Here is a 16,305-nt window from a genome sequence, read left to right as displayed (position 1 = left end):
GACTGGCCTTGAACTCAGAGATCACCTGCCTTTGCCTCCTGAGTGCTGGGACTAAAGGCATGTGCCACCACTGCCTGGCTTGTCAGGGTACTTTATCACAGCAATGAGAAACAAAACTAGGACACTGGCTACTGGTTCTCATCTCAGGTCAAGGACTAACAGGAGAATAAACTCAACAGATGGATCCAGGTTCCAAACCATCCACAGCAAAGACCACTTGGACTCAGAAGGGAGAAACAGGTGTGTATTCCACTGCCTTGGAAGATGGGTTCAGAGAAAAATAGGATCTGACATGGGAACAGCACCCACCCTTCTGCTTGCTTCAAACTGGGCAGCCACCTTCAGGTCTGTTTCCACAATGGAGGGACACAGAAGTATACTCCTTTCCACCTGTGCATTTGGCTTATTCTGTCTGCTGAGGGTGGATGGTTGCAGTACAGATTGAGGGGCAGAAGCCCAAGGCAGTTGGTAAGAAATCACCAGTTTATTGAATGAAAAAAACCCCAACATGGCCCCCATCTTCCCACCCCACTTGTTCTCAGGCCCAGAAGACACTCTGGACAGTAGGGTTGGGCAGTGGAGAAGGACGTGAAGAGTCTGGCGTGTGGAGAATGAGAAAAGTATGTTCCAAGTGCAGTGTCGTGCCACACTGCTCAGAAGCAGTGAGAGAGCAACAGAGAAGTTCAGGAGGTGCCAGAGGGCATGGAGGCTGGGCCAGTTCTGTCCCTTCTCAGCCTCTTCTCAAGACATTGACAGAGGCTGAGGTAGGTCTGGGACCCATCCATGGCTGAGAGGGAAGGAGGCTGCTGAGGAAGACCTGGTGGAGATGGGTTTCTTTGTGCTGCCCTGCCATGGAGTGGGAAGACAGCAGTGAAGGGAAGCAAGCTGACAGAGGAAAAGGAGACATATGGCTGGATAAGAGTAACAGATAACGTGTATGTTGGGGGCGGGGTTCGCTGCCTCCTGCCTCCTGCAGCCACAGAGCTATCTTAGGTGGGAGGACAGGAGGCAGTGGGAGGGAGGAGTCTCAAGGATAGTACCTGTACACAGGACAAGTTATCCAACAACCAAAACCAAAACCAACGAAACAACACTTAGGACACAGGACATCCACAGGGACTTAAGGTGGCAGGAAATCATGCATGGGAAGAGACTGGGAAGGCCCCTCCATCCCAGAAACACCAGGATGACCAGGTGTCCCCCCATCTCTACTGGGAAGCTGTGGGGCAGGTGAGGTCACAGGATGGTAGGAGGCCCCAGCCCTGTAACAGATTTCATCGTTATGTAGGGAAGGCAGGGTGTGTAGCAACCAACAGAAGCCTTGGAAATTGAGGGCCTGGTGGCCAGGCTACGGTAAAGTGCTGGGCTGTCTCACTGTGTACCAGAACTCCAGTTTTTCATGTCTAGAAAGGGAACCAGTGCTGCAGGGGGTGAGTGAGGTGAAGGAAGGTCCAGATTATTCAATTATAGGGATTATGGGCACCAGAAGGCAGAACCACCCAGCTCTGGGCCTGGAGCAGGAGGGAGGAGGGTAGTCCAGAGATGGGCTGGGCAGTGAGAGGGGAGGGCTGCATCCCCAGTGGCAGTGTCCTTCAGGACTGGGCATGTAGAGGCAGGCCCCAGTGCTGGGAAAGGGAGGCTGGGCCGGGGCTTGCTGGCCTTTCCCTGCCTGCAGGTGGCGAGGCTGGGTGGCAGTGCCAGGAGGGAGTGGTTGGGAGGCGGGGTCTCAGGTGGTCTTGCTGCCACTGAAGAGTCCCACTGGAAAGTGCTTGACATGAGTGGGCCACTGGGCAGCCAGCTGGAAGAACTTGATGTCACTCCACTCAACTCCATCGATGGACACTAGGTGACAGAGAAGATAAAGGTTATGGGCTAGCTAAAGCCATCTCCCTACCCTTCAGGGAGGATGTGGCTCCCCCTCACCCCACATCACCACCATCGCACCTCTCAGCATGGTCTGCTGCTGCTTTGCAGAGCAGATGAGGCGGCTGATGCCCTCGATGACCTGGCTCTTAGAATCCACCTCCTTTTCCCGGGGCTTCTTGCTCAGGAAGATAGTGGGCACTGTAAAGGCAGCAGGAACCACCTGTCATAGACTTGGGAAGCAGCCATTCCTTTCCCTCCCAGTCCATCTGCTTCCTTCTTGCTGGGGCAGGAGAGGTAATTTGCCCCCCATGCTTCCTGGTCTTGGCTGTTCATGAGGAACTTTAAACTCCTGTGCCACTTTGCTAAAGATTCTGCATTTCTGTTTGGGCCTATCTTCACCTGTACAGCGAGGCTGTGGGGCCAAATGGTCTCCAAAGTCTCCTCTAGTGGGAGTGTTCTGGGCACCTTGGGCCAAGGCCTGCCTCCCTGTCTGGGTCACCAAGGCTGTGGCTGAGGAGTGATGAAGTGGCAGATGTGCAAGTACTCCCAGCTGGCTCTACTCTGGGAAGGAGGGAAGGTAGTGCAGGCCCTGCTGGGCTGCGGAAGGTCCCTATGCCAGTCTAGTGGGGGGCTTGGCTGCATGCCTGGGTCTGCCCCTCGGAGAAGCCTGAAGGGAGGAGGCACACACAGGAAGAGGCACATCTGCTCAGGGGCTCCTGTAGAGGCAGATTTGGGGCCATGCAGGACCTATGGTGAAGATACACACCTGGAGCTACAGTGTTCCAACTGGTTACCCAAGCAGTGGTCTGGTGGTAGGGACTCCCATCTCACTTTCCTGGAGAACAGGACCCACGACTACTCCACAACTCCGCTTTGGTGCTTTACTCTCCCCCTTTATCCAGAATGGGCTGTATTCTCCTCCCCACTTTCTTGGGTGTATGTGATTATTGTGAGGAAGGGTCTCATTATGTAGACAGGCTGGTATTGAACTTGTCATTTTCCTGTCTTAGCCTCCCAAATGCTGGGATTACAGATGTGTACCACCAGGCTCAGATCCTCATCACTTTTAAAAAAACAATCATATCTTTTGCTCCTGAAGCATCCCTGAAATGGCTTCCATCCCTGGGTTTGAGTGTTCTGCTCCAAAATCATTGTGGCCATGGAGGTGCCCCCTTCACCATATCCATCCTGAAGGCAGTGTGGCCTTGTCTTCTAGGTGATGCAGAGCTGATTTTTGGGTCCTAGGCTGACCTCAAGATCTACATACTAATACACACATTCTATCCAGAAGCAGATTCCTGCCCAGACCCTAGGACAGGGACTTGGAGGAGAGGCTACCAAAGTCTGCTGGCCTGGTGTCTTCCATGGCCTACCTTTCTTATTCTTCTCTTTGGTGACAACAGTCATTGCCATGGTGCCAGAAAGCTGGGCTTCCCCTGCATGTGGCAGGCGAGAAACCTGCACTGAGCGGAAGACACTCTTAAGGGTATTCTTTGAGCTGGCATCCCTCTTGTCACCTTCTCTCCTTCGCTCCCCGGGGTGGCCCAGCCAGTAGTCCACCTGGAGGCCAATCACATCCCCATATGGGCTATTTGGGCTCCTGGAGAAGTGAAATGAAGACAAGATGTTGGCTTTGACCTCAGTGCCTAATCGCATGGGACCAACAAGGGGTGGAAGAAACTGCTTTTGGGAGGGGGGCCAGCCAGCTGGCTCTGTTTCCGCCAGCGACACAGAACCTTCTCATGTGGGGGTGGAGAACTGGGATGATCTGAGAACAAAGCCAGAAGATAAAAGCCCAAATCACAGTGAGGAGATCAAAACAGTCACAAAATGAAGGAAGCAGAGCAGAAAGCTTTGTGAAAGTGTGCACACATACACAAACACACATGCACACACACACATGCAAGCAAAGCCAAGGCCCAAAGCAGACAGATGGCTGGAGAGAAGCAGCGGGCAGGGGCTGGAGCAGCACCATGGCTTCACAGCCGCCTTGGGAGCCAACGGATGCTGCCCTGCACTTTTGCTTATGTATGGCACTTTTAGCTCAGCGATAATTTTAGCTCCTGGGGGGAAATGGAGTGTTTTCTTGAAAGAAGGCGTCAGACACAATAGGTACCCAGGCTATGAAAGTCATTTGACTTTTCCTTCTGCTGGTGGCTCCATGAAAAAACAAGTTTAAACTAGATGAGAAAAGAGGTCAAGGCAGGGGTTGGGTCCACAGTCCTCAAATCCAAGCTGGACAGAAGCCCATCACGCAGGGGATGAAAGAGAAAGCAGGCAGAATGTGGCTGCACTCTTAAACTGTCTCTTCCATGGACAGCAGAAGACCATGAAGGGAAATGTAGGAAGAGAAGGGCTGGACTCTAGCTAGCTTCAGAGCCCATTCCTTCCTCAGAAGCCAGGACACTGTCATGGGCACTTCTGAAAAGCCATTGAAAACACCTCCCCATTGGGAGCTATGAGGAAAGGAAACTGAAGACAGAAAAACTGAAAGGATGTTGTATTCTATGTCTGGCCACCCCCAACTTTCCTGCCTGAAAATCTTTGTTCTCTACCTTCATTATACCTATGCTTGCCCTCCCTCAGACATGGCAGAAAAACAGCTTGCTGGCCATCTCCCTGAACTTTAAGTATCTGAGATTCTAAAGAAACAGTCTTCCTCCCACCAATCTCTGCAATCTCAGTTACAAGGTCTTTGCCATTTCAATGCTGCAGACCCAACCTGGAACCTGAGCCATTGGCTGCTACAGCTCCAGGGCCTCCTGTGGGACAGGTGCAAAGAAGGTGCCACTCTGAAGCAATTCCCACACTGACACTGCTGTTGCCACTCAGGCCTCACAACATCTGTGAAGTGGCCAGTTCACCTCTACACAGAGCAGAAACTGAAGCTCAGTGACCTGCTTAAATCAACACAGTGCACATAGGATGGGGTACCGCCTAACTCAGGCATCCTTGATGCCCAATCCCATGCCATTCTTATAGTCCCAGCACAGTGGTTCTCAACCTTCCTAATGCTGTGACCCTTTAACAGTTTCTCATGTTGTGGTGACCCCCAACCATAAAATTATTTTCACTGCTACTTCATACCTGTAATTTTGCTACTGCTATCTACTGTGATGTAAACATCTGGGCCGGGCAGCGGTGGCGGTGGCGCACCCTTTAATCCCAGCACTCAGGAAGCACCAGGTGGATTTCTGTGAGTTTGAGGCCAGCCTGGTCTACAGAGTGAGATCCAAACAGGCACCAAAGCTGCACAGAGAAACCGTCTCTTGAAAAATCAAAACAAAACAAAAAAGAACTACAAAGTGATGTAAACATCTGTTTTCTGATGGTCTTAGGTGACCCTTGTACAAGGGATCACAGCCCACAGGTTGAGAACCACTGCCCTAGGTCCTGTAGGAAGCTACTTGAACCATACTTTAATAGCCTACTGGGGCCACTCTGTCAATACAGGCCCAGCTGACCCTACAACAATGCAGAGCAGACAAAGGAAGAAGCATCAAACTTCATTGAACTTTCTTTCAATGTCTCAATTACCTTGTGACTGGTCTCTGAATTCTAAATTCTAATCTAAGCCAGGGCTCTTGCCCAGATGGCTGTGTTGTGCCAGTATGCCATGCCCAAGAAGGGAGTTGGGTTGCTAGGCCTGGTTAGAAGATTATGGCAAGACAGACAGGATTGGGGAAGAGCCTTACCCTACAATGGCGAGGGCACTGCTCATGGATGGGGATGAGGGAGGTGTAGCTGTGGCATCTCGGCTCAGGCCTGAGCTTGAGGGTGGTGATGTGGAGGGCACAGTAAGGCTGACCACAGGTGAATCATCTCCATCACCTGTCAAAGGGACAAACACAGTTGGCCAGAGGCAGTCACCCTTGACATGCTGGTGGCAGGAAGTGTGTTTTCCTTTCAGTGGACCCCAGGGCGTCCTGGAGGAGTGGGACCCATACCTTCCTGTTCAACTGTTTCCTTTAGCACACTCGACTAATTATACCCCAGAAGACCTGAAAAGTATGACCCTCACTCAGAGAAGCAAAGGAGCTTTGGCTTACCTGCAGTGGAGGGTGAGTCTTCAACTAGGCCCACTTTCACAACCTGGAGGGAAGGGATATTTGTTAGGTCCTCTGTCAGGGCAGCAAGCCCCAATTCAAGTGTTAACAGATGGCCAGCACCACAGCCATGACTACATGGTGTTTTGTCAAAAACTAAAAATCTACACATCTAGAACAGCCTAGGACTTAAAATGAGTCCCTCCGCCCCCCAAAAAAGAAAGAAAAAAAAGTCCATGGGCTTGGTGGTATAAAGAGGCTGTAGATTCCATCCTCGGCACCATAAAACTAATAGAAAGAAAAGAATCCAAGTTCTGTGGGGTGGGCCGTAAGACCTGGCAGCCCTTCTCTGGGGCATAGGGCAGGGCCTACTTTGAAGGCAGTGTCCTGACCTCATTTCTTCTTTTCTTCTAACATCAGATGGCCAGAGCCCAGGAAACTGCTCCATCTTTGGAACAGGCAATCTCAAGGCCAGCCAGGCTCTGTGTCAAGGCAAGTGAACTGCTGAAGGTATAGACACAACTTTTCTATTTCTCAAGTACCTAGGATGGAGGTTTCTGGAATTTGACATGGATAGAGTATTCTGGAAAGGATGGAGGGGGCCCTCCAGTGGCCAGCAAAAGATACAGCTAGAGGCAACCTGGTTAATACATTCTGTGTTCTAAATGACAGGTGGGGTCCGGTGTCCTGGCACCGGAGTCAGCCTATGTAGCAGAACAGTTGGCTGGAGGCCAAGGGCTGGGCTGGGGCTGCTACAGCAGAGACCATGTGCCTTTTTCATGTGGCTCCTGGAGGATGGGTCTAAAATCGACACTCTGGGGTTTCCTGGATACAGCTATCCTCTTCCTAGCTCTCCTGGCAGTTTGTGAGGCTGCTAGTTCATGTGGTTAATTTATTTTTTTTCTTTTGAGATGCTGCAAATGGAACCCAGGGTCTTTTTTTTTTTTTTTTTTTTTCCTTCTTCAAGTCAGGGTTTCTCTGTGTAGCTCTGGCTGTTCTGGAACTCACTCTGCAGACTCAGGCTGGCCTCAAACTCGGAGATCTGCCTACCTCTGCCTCTCAAGTGCTGAGATTAAAGGTGTGTGACATCACCACCTGGTACAGAACCTAGGGTCTTATGCATGTGCTCTGTCACTGAGCTATGGCTGAAAACATTTTTTTTTAAAAAATGTCTCATTTGGTTCTCAGAGTCTAGTGACTGACAATTCATGTCCCCAGTTTCATGAAGGCAACAGTTACACTGCCAGCCTGGGTGGTAGCCAGGATTCTGAACTGCCATGCAGCTTTCCAAGGGCTGACTAGGTGTCTGGAAAGGCCAGAGTAAGCCTACTTATCTCCCCAGATGAGACCATTCAGGACATTCTTGGATGTCCTGCAATCAGGATGGGGACAGTTAAACCCAGGTCTGCTTAGCTCTTCCCCTGTAAAGGTTTTGAGACATCTTCAAGATTACAGGAGATAAAAGTCAACTCAGAAGGGAAATCAGAATGTCTTCTGAATGGAAACAGTTTTCAGCCCTCTGTAGGGTGCTCTGGCTCTTTGGAACTCCTAGGTTCCTGAGATCCAATCATTGCTAAATGAAAAAAAAAAACAAAGGCATCCATGAGAGTCTTCCTTTATTTCAAGATCAAGTCACTTGAATTTCACTAACTCACTAATATAGACATCTGCATCAGGGAGGCTTTTCCTTAAAGTCATCCCTGTGAAGTAGCTGGTTCTGGACTTCTCAGAATGCCAATGTTTCACTATTCTGAGGCCACTTCCTCCTCTCTGAGCTGGGAGAAGCCACACTGTAGATTGGACTCCAGAGATACAAGACCCCAAGTTCAGGGCTTGGTACGATAAACAGGAGACACCAATAACTAATCTGGGGATAGTTCTTGATTAGGGAAAGGATGTCCCTCTGTAATTTTAGCATTTAGGAGGCAGAGGCAAGAGGATCACAAGTTCAAGGCCAGCCTTAGCTACAGAGATTCTGCTGCCTCTGCTTCCAGAGTTTTGGATTTAACAGCGTGTACTACCACATAAAGCCTTTTCTTGTATGAAAGGAAAGCAAGAAGGCTGGGAGGGTGGTTGGAGGAGGGGAGCAAGTACGTACACCAATGAAGGGAATAAACTTCTGATAGGAGTCTTCATCAGGGCTGTTGGGAAACAGGAAAGGTTTACAATTAGTGGGTTTGCAAGAGCGCTGGAGAAATAAGCTTCCCACACTGTGTCCTGCTCAATAGGGTCCAGAACACAAGGCTACAGCTTCCTGTCACACTGCAGGGTGGCCACTCATTGAGGGCAGAGTGGAGAGCACAGAATAGAGGCAGAGAGCACACTGCAAACAACACTGCTCATACTTGCCAGCTGATTTCAATTACAAGGGAGGAAAATGACTGATGCCTATGCAGGTGAAGGCCCAGGCAAGGAGCAAGCAAGCTGCATGGAGGTTGTAAAAGACATGCATATTCTCTAGGTCCTCTATGACAGGAAGTGGAATTGTGGAAAAGGAAAATATGAAAAATGAAAGGACTCAAGGTAAATCTGTTTTTTTGTTTTTGTTTTTTTGAGACAGGGTTTTTCTGTATAGCCCTCCCTGGCTGTCCTAGAACTTGCTCTGTAGACCAGGCTGGCCTCGAACTCAGAGATCCACCTGCCTCTGCTCCCGAGTGCTGGGATTAAATGTGTGTACCACCACTGCCCAGCTACCCAATCTGTTTTTAAGAAAACTCCTAATGATAGACTTACAACTTATGCCTGCAGGTCAACATGGCTTCGGCCACAGGCAGCTGGTGCGTTGTGGCTGCTCCATTGACATACTGCATCACACGACCCACCACATCCAGTGGCTCTGCAGAAAAGCCAGGAGGGACATGTCCATTTCAGTGTGCAGCCCCACAGCCCTCAGAGAGGCCCTCCTAAGTCCTAAGCCAGGACCCTCAGAGCTGAGATGAAGAAAGGAATCTAAGATCCTCTTGGCCATGAATCAAGGGACTCATAAACCAAAACACAGTCTTCCTTCCCTGACCTTAGCTGTACTCTGATGCATCACCAGTGGATGGGAAGGGCTACCTGCCGGTACAGTGTCACTCACTCAACAACAGACTGATCAGTGGCATTCCCTATTGCCGATTTCACAGCTACAAGCAGAGCTGGCCCCGGTACCAGCCATATGACCTTCTTGCTTTTAGATGCATGCAGAAGCTATCCCCAGGAGAGGGCCACACAGGGTACACCTCCATTAATAAATACCGTCTGGGAAAGGGGTAAGGCCAGGGGGTGAGAGCTACAGGAATGGGAAGAAGGTTGCTCCCCACCTTCTTCAGCTGCACTGGGGAACCGGAAGCCTCACTCCTTGGGGGTTTCTTTTAGGGACCCTTACCTGACACTGGGGGCTCTGAGCGACTGAACAGGTCTCTCCAGGCAGAATCAAGGAAGGTGCTGCTATATCTACTATCTACTGAGCCCAAGTATTTGGCCACCGGATGAGAACCTGGCAGAGGGAAAAATCACACAGAGTAAAGGGTTAGTGGGTAGAATAGGGGGAGCAGCTATCCCCAGCCAAGGTCCAGCCTTTAGTTTCCCTGACCAACTCCCAGCCTGCTGCAGGAACCAGGTCTGCTAAGAGAAGTCTCCTGAATGCTGCCAGACTTTACCTAGGGGAATGATGAGGAAGCGCATGTAACCCAGCCAGTCCGGCGTTTTGCTGGCAAGGGACTTGACAAAGAACCGGAGAATGGAGCTCAGATAACTCTGGCTGCCGACAGCTGCCACCTTGACTGGCCTCGGCATGGATGAGTTGCAGTTGCAGCTGAGGAGAAAGAGGGTGTATACACACCATACTTAGGTCTCAGGATCCTGCTTAGGGCAGGCTTCACACTCTGACTTCATGCATTTCTAAAAGCCACAGGGGAAGCCTGCCAAGAAACAAAATGATACAGGGAGGCATCAAGCTATAGTGCTGCTCCAGAGGGTAGGCAGCTGTCTATGGACAAGGCTGAAGCTGAAAGGGACAAGTTGGAAGTGCTGCCTATGGGGCCTAGAGTTAGCCTGGAATCTCCTTGCTCTGTCACATGGGAGGGGACACCAGGCCTCCCTCAGGTGGCCCTGGTGAGGGAAACACAGGATCCCCATGAAAAAAAACGGAATGTGGGCTGGAGAGATGGCTCATAAGTTAAGAGCACTGGCTTCTCTTCCAGAGTTCAATTCCCAGCAACCACATGGTGGCTCACAACCATCTATACTGAGATCTGGTGCCCTCTTCTGGCATTCAGGAATACATGCAGGCAGAACACCATATACGTAATTAATAAATAAAAATGATCATAAAAAAAACAAAACAAAAAACCCAGAATGTTACCATAAAGGGAAGGAATGTAAGGTATTTTTAGAACCTTGGATTCTCCTCTTTGTCTTGGGTTTAAGAGAAAGATGAGGCAAGTCAAAGTGAGCCATGAGTCTAGGTTGTGGAGATGGAGGGCAGAAGGTTTAGCAGCTGATATTCTAGGGGCATGGAGCACTACTGCTGACTCTGTCTCTAAGTACAAGTTGGAGCTGCAGCTTCCTAGCATGAGAGTATTTCCATTGCTAGAAGTCAGGGTGGGAAGATGAGGCAGAGGAACCACAAAACACTGTAAGAAAAGAAGCCAGAGCCCTTACTAGCGCTGAATCCTGGTGAGCAGGGCAGACAACACGGCCTGGACCTCCACTATCGAGCAGGTGCATACCACAGGCTTCCTCTGGTCTTGGAGCAGTTCAGCCACATACTGGAGGGAGGAAAGCAGGACACAGGTAGGTCACATCACTCCCCACAGATACCGAGAGGTCAGGCAAGGCCCAGACTGAACCAACACTGGGCAAAGGTGGTCAGGTTTCCTGGCTATGTGTAAGAAAAGAGCATAGCAGACCCCATGGAAACATGCTGATTATAAAATGGGGAGCAAAAAAGGTTCCAAATATCATCCATGTCTAGGCATCTCTGGAACCAATGTTTCACAAGGCAGATAGATGGCAGATGAAGTCACTCTTCTGTTTCCCTGTGTGCTGCTTCAAGTCACACACTGGGAGCATCTATAGACCCCATACCCCTTGACCCTCAATGCTCTACCTGGCCCTGCCAGTCTGTAGTGTTCACCAGGATGACATTTTCTGGGAGGGCTGCATCGGATACCAGGATCTGATTCAGCTGGTCATATACCACCTTTCTTGGAATCTGCAGAAACAAGTGTCGGTTGGACATTGTCCAGGAGGTGGGAGTAGATAGAACTCTTGGTTCAAGAGTAACTAAGGATTTGTGGAGACAGTCTCCCATTGATCAGACTAAAATGGAGATGAGAAGGAGGAACATCAGTGTCCTTGGAGAATACACTAACATACTAGAGCACAAAGTCACAGCAATGCTTGTTCTGGGGAGAGCCTGTGGGGCTGGGAAGCCATAGTTTCCCATGAAGGGCATGACTCCAGGATAGCAGGGTGGAGGAGTGAGAGCAGTAGCTGGTGCTTGGAGAATGCAGTCAGGTCAATAGGGAGAAAAATGAGTGGCAGCAGGCACCATGTGGGGCCCACTGTCCCAGGGAACAAAGGTATTTCGGGAACAGCGATTAAACAGAAGGACAATACCTCACCCTAGGTGTCAGGCTATTCTAGTCCCAGGTTCATTTGCAGCTTTGTGATAGCATTGAATTTAGGAAGCTATACTACCATACCTTTGTCCTTCCACAATATTTATCAGAGAAATTTGGTTGCTGTGTAACTCTAGAAGAGTAACCAGCTTGGGTTACTTGCTGCCCTGGCTCTGATACCAGTGTCACAGTAAGGACTTACTCCCCAGGTCTGGTTTATCCTCACATTTTCTCCAGCTACCCTCAGGCTCAAAAGTAGGCTAAGAAGAGCTTGGAATAACCATGGCAGTTCACTAGCAGGGGAACAATGCCAGCAGTTCTTGTTCATGCCCCTGTTCACCACAACTCAACTGGAAACCAAATTCTACATTAGCTGAGGATAACAAATGTGGTAGACTTCTCTAACTTAAGTATCTCAGAAAAACCTTGGAGTCCTAACACTTCCAACACCCCTCCTTCCTCTCCACTCAGTTGTCCAAGAAACAAACAGTCTGAAATCCAAGAGAGAGGTTGTGATCTTGCCAGGAGCCCAAGATTACCTGTGTGCTGTGGCCCAGGTCAGGAGAACGTTCACTGTCAGAGCTGTTGGTCCTCTCACTTAGGGGCTTGGAGAGCTGCCGCTCCTTCAGGGGAGTGCTCCTCTTCTGCCTGGGTGTGTGTGTCCCTTCCACCTTGCTGATGGCAGTAGGGAGGGGGGTTAACAGCCCTTCCAACACCAAAGTCCCATCAGCCCAACCCCTTCTTCCCACAAGTAACTGGTACTGAGTATGGCTGCAGGTCTTTGTTGCCTGCTTCCTTCGTCTCTGGAGTACCTGGGGGAGGCAGAGCCCTGCAGATCCGTTTTGCTGGACTTCATAGGAGTTTTGACTTTTTCTGGTACAACTAAACTTGTGCTCACATCTCCAAACATGTCTTGGTCAGTGATTTCCTGCCACAAGAAAGGTGACAAAGAATGTTACCTCTTACTTGATGACTGTGCAGGAGACTCTCCTCAGAGCCCTACTAGAATCAATCTTCACTTCGAGGATCACCATTTTCCTGGAAGCATGTGAGTGGGAGCACACAGTTCTAATATTCTATCACATCCTAAGAGGAAATGTTTAACTATTGTTCCCATTGTTCTGGACACAGTGTGCTCCTATCTACCTTTGCCCTCCAGGCCTATGAACGGTGTGTCAGCAGAAGCAGGACCCACTGATGACAGTCCATCTGTAGGTTGTTGGAGGGACTTGTATCCCTTTTGCTTTTCATTAGGGCAGGGCCTGTGGTTCCGAGGTTCTTGTATACATTTCTCACCTTGGTCAAAGAGCCTTAAATCGCCACTTCCTTCTCATCTGGAATGCTGCTCTTGTCCACCCCACCTTCCTTGGCTCTTTCAGATCCACCTCTTCCTCCCATCCTCTGGGTTCAGAACTTTGCCTTCCTTCCTTCAGCAGTCCTGCCTGCTCACACCAGGATGTGACTCGAACTGCACCAACAGCTCCGCCCTGCTTAGGTGAGCCTTTGAATCCTTCCCAGACCCCTGGTAAGTTAACCCTCCACCCCTTACCTCCGGAAGTACTGCTCTCCAAATATGTCAGAACCTGCTCATCTACTTGCATCTGCCTGCCTACCTACCCTTCATTTTTTTTTTTTTTTAATTCTCTGTGGGTTTCACATCATGCATCCTGATCCCATGATCCCATCCATCTCCCTCTCCCTTAATATCTGTCCTCCCCGCTTGCAACCTCTCCCCCAAACAAAACAAAATTCAAAAGCAACAAAACATAAAACAAAACCAGAAGCAACCAAACTAACATGCCTTTCAAATTTTTTTATTTTTTAATTTTCAAGACAGGGTTTCTCTGTGTAGTTTTGGTGCCTGTCCTAGAACTCCCTCTGTAGACCAGGCTGGCCTCAAACTCACAGAGATCCACTTGGCTCTGCCTCCTGAGTGCTGGGATCAAAGGCGTGCGCTGCCACCGCCCGGTGCCCTTCAATTTTTTAAGCATTCATTCCTTGAGGAATAACTTTACAAAGTACTCAATCTAAAATATAAACTTGATTTAAGAATAAAAAAATTACCCAGCACTCAGGAGGCAGAGGCAGGCGGACCTCTGTGAGTTCGAGGTCAGCTAGGGCTACAGAGTGAGTTCCAGGGAAGGCACAAAGCCTTTCTCAAGAAACCCTGTTTCAAGGGAAAAAAAAATAAAAAAATAAAAATAAAAAAAATTAGTTGGGTGGTGGTGATGCATGCCTTTAATCCCAGAACTTGGGAGGCAGAGGGAGGCAGTTCTCAGTGGTATGAGGCCAGCCTGGTTTTCAAAGCAAGTTCCAGGACAGCCAGGAATGTTACATGGAGAAACCCTGTCTCGAAAATAAAAAAAATAAAAAATAAATAAAAATAAAAATTAAAAAAAAGGAAGAAAAAAATTGAGATTAAGTCATATGTCTCCTAGTCTGGCTCTGAACTCTTTGATCCTCCTGCCTCTAACTCCTGCATGCTGGAATAACAGCCATGCACCATTACACCCAGTTTTATGTAGTGCCAGGGCTTTATGCATGCTAGGCAAGCACTCTATCAAACTGAGTTATATTCCTAGCTACAAACTTGAATTTGTATGTGCTGGGATGGAATTCAAGAGCTCAAACATACTAGAGAAGAAGTCCATTCCCAGCCTGAACTGAATTTTAATGTAAATAGAGCCTCAGGGACCATTAGCTATATCAAGACAGAGCACTCTAGCACATCTGAACTACCACTTACCTCTTTCCAATCCCATAGCTATCAAGTATCCTTGACTTCCACACGGATAAGGAAATCCTATGGCATGCATGCTTTGGGTATCTGCCTACTTTCCTGGACAAGGAGTTAAGTAAGATTAAGTCTGAGATTTGGTTAGTCACTGGAGAGTCTGAATCAGGAAATGACATGATTGAAATTTTATCTTGGAAAGATCACACTGTATTGGCTGTGTATAGTATGGCAAGCAAGGGCAAGGAAGTAGGGGTTTATTTCAATTATTAGTGAACGAAGAAGTAATGGTACAATAGGGTTTTTTGTTGTGTTTTTTTTGAGACAGGGTTTCTCTGTGTAACAGTCTTAGCTTGTCATGGAACCTCCATCCGTAGACCAGGCTGGCCTCGAACTCACAGAGATCCACCTGCCTCTGCCTCCTGAGTGCTGGGATTAAAGGTATGAGCCACCACCACCTGACTTGCTTTATCATTTTCAACATGAGCAATGTAGTGGTTATTTACTAAAGGAAACATAAGCCTAAATACTCTTGGACTCAATTCAACCACTAGAAGGTCTTTTTCCATGTGGCTCATGCCTCAGATGGCATTTTGTAAAGCTTCCTCTCCTTGCCATCCAGTGTCTAGTTCCCTGTCTCACTGGGTACATTTCCAGTGCAGCCAACTCAGAGGAGGAACCTTGATGGCATCTTTGTATTCTCTGTGTTCAGCATTAGCAGGTGCACAGTAAACAGTTAAAGGCTTATGTAATGGTGTCCAACTGATTCAATTCTACTTCATGGGGTTCTGACCTGCACTCCTAGGCAGTTCCAGTATCTCCTGGAAGGAGAAGCTGACCAGTGACCCTCAGAGACTTAACACCATGAGCTTCCTGAACATTGAGAAGGCAACAGAGATGGAGAAAGGGACAGCTTCCCAGGACAAGACATTGGATATTGTCTTTCAGAAGGAAATGAGGGGGACAGTGAGAAATACAAACTAGCACTTGGTCAGTTCTATTTAGGGCAGAATGGACACATTTCTGGATTACTAATCTGGGGGAGGACCTGGTCTTAAGGATAGGTTCCATTCCATGGGTAAAGATTTCAGGGGAAAGAAATACAACATTCACAAGCCCATAGATTAAGGCAAAATTTCCAAAGTGGTCCTCAACATCTTTGCCCCCTTCCTCTGTGTGTGTGTGTGTGTGTGTGTGTGTGTGTGTGTGTGTGTGTGTGTGTGTATTTTTAAAATAGTATTTCATTATGCTGCCTTGGGCTGGCCTAGAATTCACTATGTAGACCAGGTTGACCTTAAACTCACAAAAATCCACCTGCCTCTGCCTGTGCCTCTTGATTAAAGGTGTGCACTGCTATACCTGGCTTTTCCCTGTATTTTTAAAGGTACAAAGATAATCTGAAATGATCAAAGCAGGAGACTAAAGTATACTTACTAGAGTGTCTGTTTCAGTCAAGCTGTCATCTTGGTTTTTAATCCAAGTAGATTTGACTTTTTCTAGAGCAGCCAATTCCATCTGAAAAAAAAAAAAGTAATAATAATTAATTATCCCTAATCCAAGTAACTAGCACTCTAACTTATTTTACTAGGTTCCCCAAGAAGCTTAACATACTTTCACTTCATCCTCAACCTCATACAGCCTTTAGGGCTTTCATCTTTTGAGAAGGGATGGCATGTTTTTTTTTTTTTTTTTTTTTTTTTTTTTTTTTGTGTGTGTGTGTGTGTGTGTGTGTGTGTGTGTGTGTGTGTGTGTGTGTGTGAAAATTAAGCCTCAGAAGGGTCGGCTTGTTTCAGGGAACCATTAAGTATGGATTGGAGATGGCTCATTGAGTACTTGCTGCTCTTGCAGAGAACCTGGGTTTAATCTAGCAACCATATCAGGTAGTTCACAACTTGAACTCCTGTTCAAGGTCATCCAATACCTCTTCAAGCCTTCTCAGCACTCACACTCAAATGCATATTCTCGAATGCACACATAATTAAAAATAAGTATTTTAAAAATCATTAAGTAAATGATACACAGGGGTATAGAACCAGAAACTCTATTCTTTTTT

The 16,305-nt window shown here is 48.3% G+C and overlaps 1 protein-coding gene across 1 annotated transcript in view; it reads right to left on the bottom strand.

Moving 5' to 3' along the window:
• Positions 1-461: 461 nt before the first annotated feature.
• Pacs1 (phosphofurin acidic cluster sorting protein 1) overlaps positions 462-16,305 on the bottom strand; it is a 148,601-nt gene continuing 132,757 nt past the window's right edge. Inside the window, exons 11-24 of the mRNA XM_052761406.1 lie at positions 15,687-15,767; positions 12,331-12,446; positions 12,058-12,193; positions 11,005-11,109; positions 10,557-10,663; positions 9,554-9,708; positions 9,280-9,390; positions 8,646-8,748; positions 8,011-8,053; positions 5,916-5,958; positions 5,562-5,697; positions 3,240-3,466; positions 1,945-2,064; positions 462-1,842 (exon numbers count right to left, since the gene is read on the bottom strand). Of these exons, the coding sequence (XP_052617366.1) occupies positions 1,727-1,842; positions 1,945-2,064; positions 3,240-3,466; positions 5,562-5,697; positions 5,916-5,958; positions 8,011-8,053; positions 8,646-8,748; positions 9,280-9,390; positions 9,554-9,708; positions 10,557-10,663; positions 11,005-11,109; positions 12,058-12,193; positions 12,331-12,446; positions 15,687-15,767 (1,599 nt within the window). The 3' untranslated portion in view covers positions 462-1,726. The remainder of the gene's footprint in view (positions 1,843-1,944; positions 2,065-3,239; positions 3,467-5,561; positions 5,698-5,915; positions 5,959-8,010; positions 8,054-8,645; positions 8,749-9,279; positions 9,391-9,553; positions 9,709-10,556; positions 10,664-11,004; positions 11,110-12,057; positions 12,194-12,330; positions 12,447-15,686; positions 15,768-16,305) is intronic.

The sequence above is a fragment of the Peromyscus californicus genome, unplaced genomic scaffold (genome assembly GCF_007827085.1).
Source record: "Peromyscus californicus insignis strain IS unplaced genomic scaffold, ASM782708v3 Scaffold_4__1_contigs__length_199733344, whole genome shotgun sequence".
In the NCBI taxonomy this organism is placed as follows: Eukaryota; Metazoa; Chordata; class Mammalia; order Rodentia; family Cricetidae; genus Peromyscus; species Peromyscus californicus.
Note: the sequence above shows the minus strand (reverse complement) of the source record. Positions and strands in the feature narration are given on the sequence as shown.